Source organism: Dipodomys ordii, unplaced genomic scaffold, assembly GCF_000151885.1.
Source record: "Dipodomys ordii isolate 6190 unplaced genomic scaffold, Dord_2.0 Scaffold207, whole genome shotgun sequence".
NCBI classification, from domain to species: Eukaryota; Metazoa; Chordata; class Mammalia; order Rodentia; family Heteromyidae; genus Dipodomys; species Dipodomys ordii.
In genome coordinates this window covers 1,192,415-1,197,160 of record NW_012267423.1, presented here as the reverse complement: position 1 = coordinate 1,197,160, position 4,746 = coordinate 1,192,415, and the positions used below count along the sequence as shown (strand labels likewise).

General features: G+C 44.9%; 1 protein-coding gene across 1 annotated transcript in view; it reads left to right on the top strand.

The window, feature by feature from the left end:
• The first annotated feature begins 3,743 nt into the window (after positions 1-3,743).
• The window catches only part of Rsbn1l (round spermatid basic protein 1-like), a 56,227-nt gene continuing 55,224 nt past the window's right edge, over positions 3,744-4,746 (top strand). The window contains exon 1 of the mRNA XM_013035263.1: positions 3,744-4,745. Coding sequence (XP_012890717.1) covers positions 4,354-4,745 — 392 coding nt within the window. The 5' untranslated portion in view covers positions 3,744-4,353. The remainder of the gene's footprint in view (position 4,746) is intronic.

The following is a 4,746-nucleotide window of genomic DNA, read 5'->3' as shown; positions in this document are numbered from 1 at the left end:
CTTGAGTCAGTGAACTTCTCTAGGGAGAAGGTCCTCAAAACAGAGGAGGCCTCAGTTCTTAGATACTAAATTCATGATGATCTTGCAAAAAAAAAAAAAAAAGAACTTTAGAACACATCAAAGGAGACCAACTCTTTTATTTTATTATTATTATTACTATTTTTTGGTGCCAATACTGGGGTTTGAACTCAGGGCCTGGGTTCTGTCCCTGAGCTTTTGGGCTCAAGGCTAGTGTACCATTTTGAGTCATAGCTCCACTTCCAGACTTTCCTGCCTGGCTGGCTTTGAACTGCAATCCTCAGCTCTCAGCTTCTTGAGCAGATAGGAATCTAGGTATAAGTCACCTTGCTAACAAAATTTATTATTCAGTTAAACCAAATCAAATAAAGGACAGTACAAAATCCAGACATAGTGTGAGCACATCTTATAACAGGTGCAATTAGTGCTCTAATAGAGGCATTTCTGATCACAAAGTGGGCTGGGGGTTTGGTTCTAATTTACTCTGGGATGAATGTTTCTCTTTGTTCTAGACACCTGGTGGTAGAGTGCTTGCCTTGCATGCATGAGGCCCTGGGTTCGATTCCTCAGCACCACATAAGCAAAAAAGACAAAACAGCCGGAAGTGGCACTGTGGCTCAAGTGGTAGAGCCTTGAGCTGAAGAGCTGAGGGACAGCGCCCAGGCCCAGAGTTCAGGCCCCACGACTGGACCAAAAAAACCCCAAAAAACCAAAGATATCAAGATTTATCTCTTCATTGAAATTGGTTCATTACAATGAAGGATTCTGCCAGATGCTCCCTTTAAGACAATCATCGTTGAGAAGAATATTTTCTTTTGCAAACACTTTTGGTGCCTAGAGAATTTAGTCATTTTCCCTGTTTGTCTCATTTTCCCTACCTCCTCCCCTAAGATTACTGTTTTACTTTCAGATATCCTTCATTGGTTCCCAGTGTGCACTCATTATTTGGGTAACTGCACAAAATCAGAGGGAAAGAGTTGCTCTTTTTCCTCTTTACCATATACTGCAGCTTATTGAAGGACTGTAAGGCTCAATGCAAAGGAAGCAGTGTTCATGTGCTCTTAGTCAAGCTATTTATTAATACAATAGTTATCTGTGATTTTCTGGCTGTCATTTCCTGCCTTGGTCCCAGCTACTCAGGAGGCAGAGGTAGGTGGATTACAATTGGAGGCCAACCTTGGTAGGGGTAAAGTGAGACTCTAATTCAGAAAAAAAAAAAAAAAAACTAAAAAAGAAAAAAGACTGGGGACAGCTTAATCAAAGCCCCGAGTTCAAGCTGCAGTATGGGTATTGTGGAGTGGGGGAAGGGATAAAGGAACTTAAATCTAGACAGGAAAGGGAAGGAAGATTACTCCAAGGAAGTGAGGCTTCAGCTGAGGTAAAAAAAGTACCTGAAACTTAAAGAATATATTAAAAGCAGTGAAACTAATAGGTCTTAAACATGGACAATATATGATCAGACTTAGGTTTTGAAATGAGATATGAAAAACAACAACAACAAAAATCCAAGGAGATCATGAAAAAAGGTGAGAAGAGGCGGTTGGTACTTGGAACAGAGAACCGACAGTGGACAACCTAAATAGGAGTGAGGAGATAATGCCCAAAGGAATTGATAGTTAAATACTTTTAGGAATGATTCAGGTCAAGAAGAATGGCTGGTTATACTGAAGAGTAAGTTTCCTTCCACAGTCATCTCTTAATTATAATTAAGCACGTTTTATAACATAAGGTTAGGCCCTAGGTAAGGCATTCCTGTCTTCTACTTAGTCCTGTTCTTGTTTTAAAGACAAGGAGTTTATGAGGCCTAAGTGCTATGTCTGCTGGGAGCTTGCAGGTATTTTTAGATTGGAGAGTAGATGGAACTACTGACTGGACATCATTAATTGCAAGGAATACAGGACATAGACATATGCTTGACTATGTCAGGTATGTACATGGCCTCATTTGATGTGGTTGTCAAAGAAGCTGGGGGTGGAAAGAGAATAAAAATCAGTTGGGGACTCTGAGAATTGTAAATTAATATGTGGCTTTCCAGATCATTCTGGAAGTAGTTTGTCAAGGGAGTAGTATAATAGAATAACTTTTATATACAATTGTTAGCTTGATTTATAACTTTTGAATATTTAGACAGAGGGTACATGTATTTTCATAGCCACATCCTTGTATAGGCATGAAAACTGTGTATTGCTGGACAAGGAGTAACAAATTGCCATAGATACAAGGAATGTGGGAGACGAATGAGTGGTACAAGCTTTCAGGCACTATATTAATGTATATAAAAGACTTTTTCTGGTGCCTGTCCTAGGGCTTGAACTCAGGGCCCTAGGCACTGTGTCTTTGAGTTTTTTTTGTTAAAACTAGCACTATACCACTTGAGTCAGAGTTCCACTTCTGGCTCTTTGGAGATCAATTGGTAAGTGTTTGATGGAGGACAATTGGTAAGTGTTTGAAGGACTTTCCTCCCTGGGGTGGCTTTGAACTGCAATCCTCACTTCTCAGTCTCCAGAATAGGTTCAAGCATGAGCCATGGGGGCCTTGCTAAGACATTTCTTTTTAAGGTTAATGATTAAGAAATTATTTTAACTATATTGGTTTCAATGTAATTTTTGAAAAGTTTCTGGAAAGCCTAAGTTTATAATGTGAAACAGACCTTTCTAATCATGTAATCAAATTTACTTAAAAAAAGATAAAGCTGTTAACAGATGAAGCTGCCTAAGTATTCAATGCTAATGAGTGGATGATTTCCAGCCTTATCTTCTTTTACTCTATCAGTACAATTTATGAAGACAGCCGCTTCCAGTTAATTCCAATTACAAATTGCTTTTACTATCAGATAGCAAAGGGTTAAATATTTTAATTATTTAAAATTTCATGCACCTAAAAATAAATATATCTAGAAACCAACATCGCATTTTGACCCTCCCCCAGCTTTCCCCGTGAAAATTCTAAGGGAACGGGGATAAAGAAAAACAAGAAAAGGGCAACAAAGTAACAAAGTTCAATTTACTGAGTTCACAAGAATGGATATTCCTGAAAGGTTACTTTTAACAGTTTTCAGAAAGTAACTGGAAACTCTGGGTTCCTCTTGGGAATCATACAATCTCCTCTCACTTGTCATCTCCCCTGACTGATTTTGCTTTTACATCCTTTCCGTTGTCCTTTGGATCTCTCCTGAGATTTAAGAGTTGAAGTTAAAACTATGTTTGGTGCTGTGTTTGAATTGTAAACCATCGCCCCAAATTCCTTGTCATCTACGCTAAAACCAATCTCCCCAAAGTCCTTATCTTTGAAGAAAAAAAAATCACGGCTAACAAAATATCGAACAGTCAGGACGCTCAATAATAAACGTTAAAATACTGAAACAAACAAACAAAAGTCTTGCCTTTCAAACATATGTAAATATCGCCAACATGTTTTTCTTGGCGACTTTTAAGATAAAATAATGATAAAATCAAAGACTTTTTTTTTCCGGGTCGGTCGTGGGGCCTGAACTCTGGGCCTGGGCGCTGTCCCTCAGCTCTTCAGCTCAAGGCTAGCGCTCTACCCCTTGAGCCACAGTGCCACTTCCGGCCTTTTTCTTTTTGCTTATGTGGTGCTGAGGAATCGAACCCAGGGCCTCAGGCATGCAAGGCAAGCACTCTACCTTCCCAGCCCCAAATCAAAGACTTCCAAGCGGCAAGTCACAACGATTCAGTCTTCGACCCCTGGGGAGGAATTCTTACCTTCCAGGTGGAAGCAAGCCGAAAGTTCTAGATTTGATGGAGATTATTTCCCACGGAGCGCCAGTTTAGCAAGAGTAAAGTTTCTGGTGACCCCATTAATTCGCGGTCTCACCAAAGACAAGCCTCGGTTTCCAGCCGCGTTCGTTCTCGGAGCCCCGCACCCTCAAGTCCAGTTTCGCCAACCGCAGAGGCAGAAAGGAACCGGACACCTCGCGGGGAAAAAGAAAAACCGGAAAGTGGTACAACTAAGACAAAAACCTTCGGGGAAGAGACAAACGTCACCTCGGCCAGCGAAGATCTGGGGCTCCAATCCTCCTTCCGGAGACTCGGGGTACCCGGGTTCACGCGGGCGACAGCCGAAGACAGCTCCCCGCGCAGCTCCCCGGCCCCCAGCCGCGCCCCGCCGAGCTCTGACCTCCAAAGCGGGTCCGCTGGGCAATCCCGCCCCTTAGGCTTACGTCCAGATTTTTGATTGGTGGTTAGGTGGGCCGCTCGGCACGGTTGGCCCAATGAAAGGCCCTGCCGGTGGCCAGACTGTCCCGCCCCTGGCGGAGGGCCCGCCCTGTGCCCCGCGCCGGGGAGCGGAGAAGAGTAAATACAACAGGAGTGCAAAATGGCGGAGCCCCCGAGTCCGATACGCGGCTCCGCCGCCACCGCCGCCGCCGTTTCCGTCTCGGAGAAAGAACCGCTGAGCAGGCTGCATTCTTCTTCCCGGGATGCACTAGGTTCCCTGTCCGCCAAGAAGGTCCGGACCGAGGAGAAGAAGACGCCGCGGAGGGTGAACGGGGAAGGGAGCAGCGGCGGCGGGAACAGCAGGCAGCCGCCAGCGGCACCTTCGCCTCAGAGCTACGGCAGCCCGGCGCCGTGGAGCCTGGCCGCCCTCTCCGCCGTCCCCTCCGCGTCCTCCTCTCGGGGCTGTGTGTCCTTCTCCCCGGGCGCGGCCGTCTCCGCCGCAGCCTCCGCTTCGCTGTCTCTGCCGGCGCCGCGCGCCCTGCTGGTGCCCCCG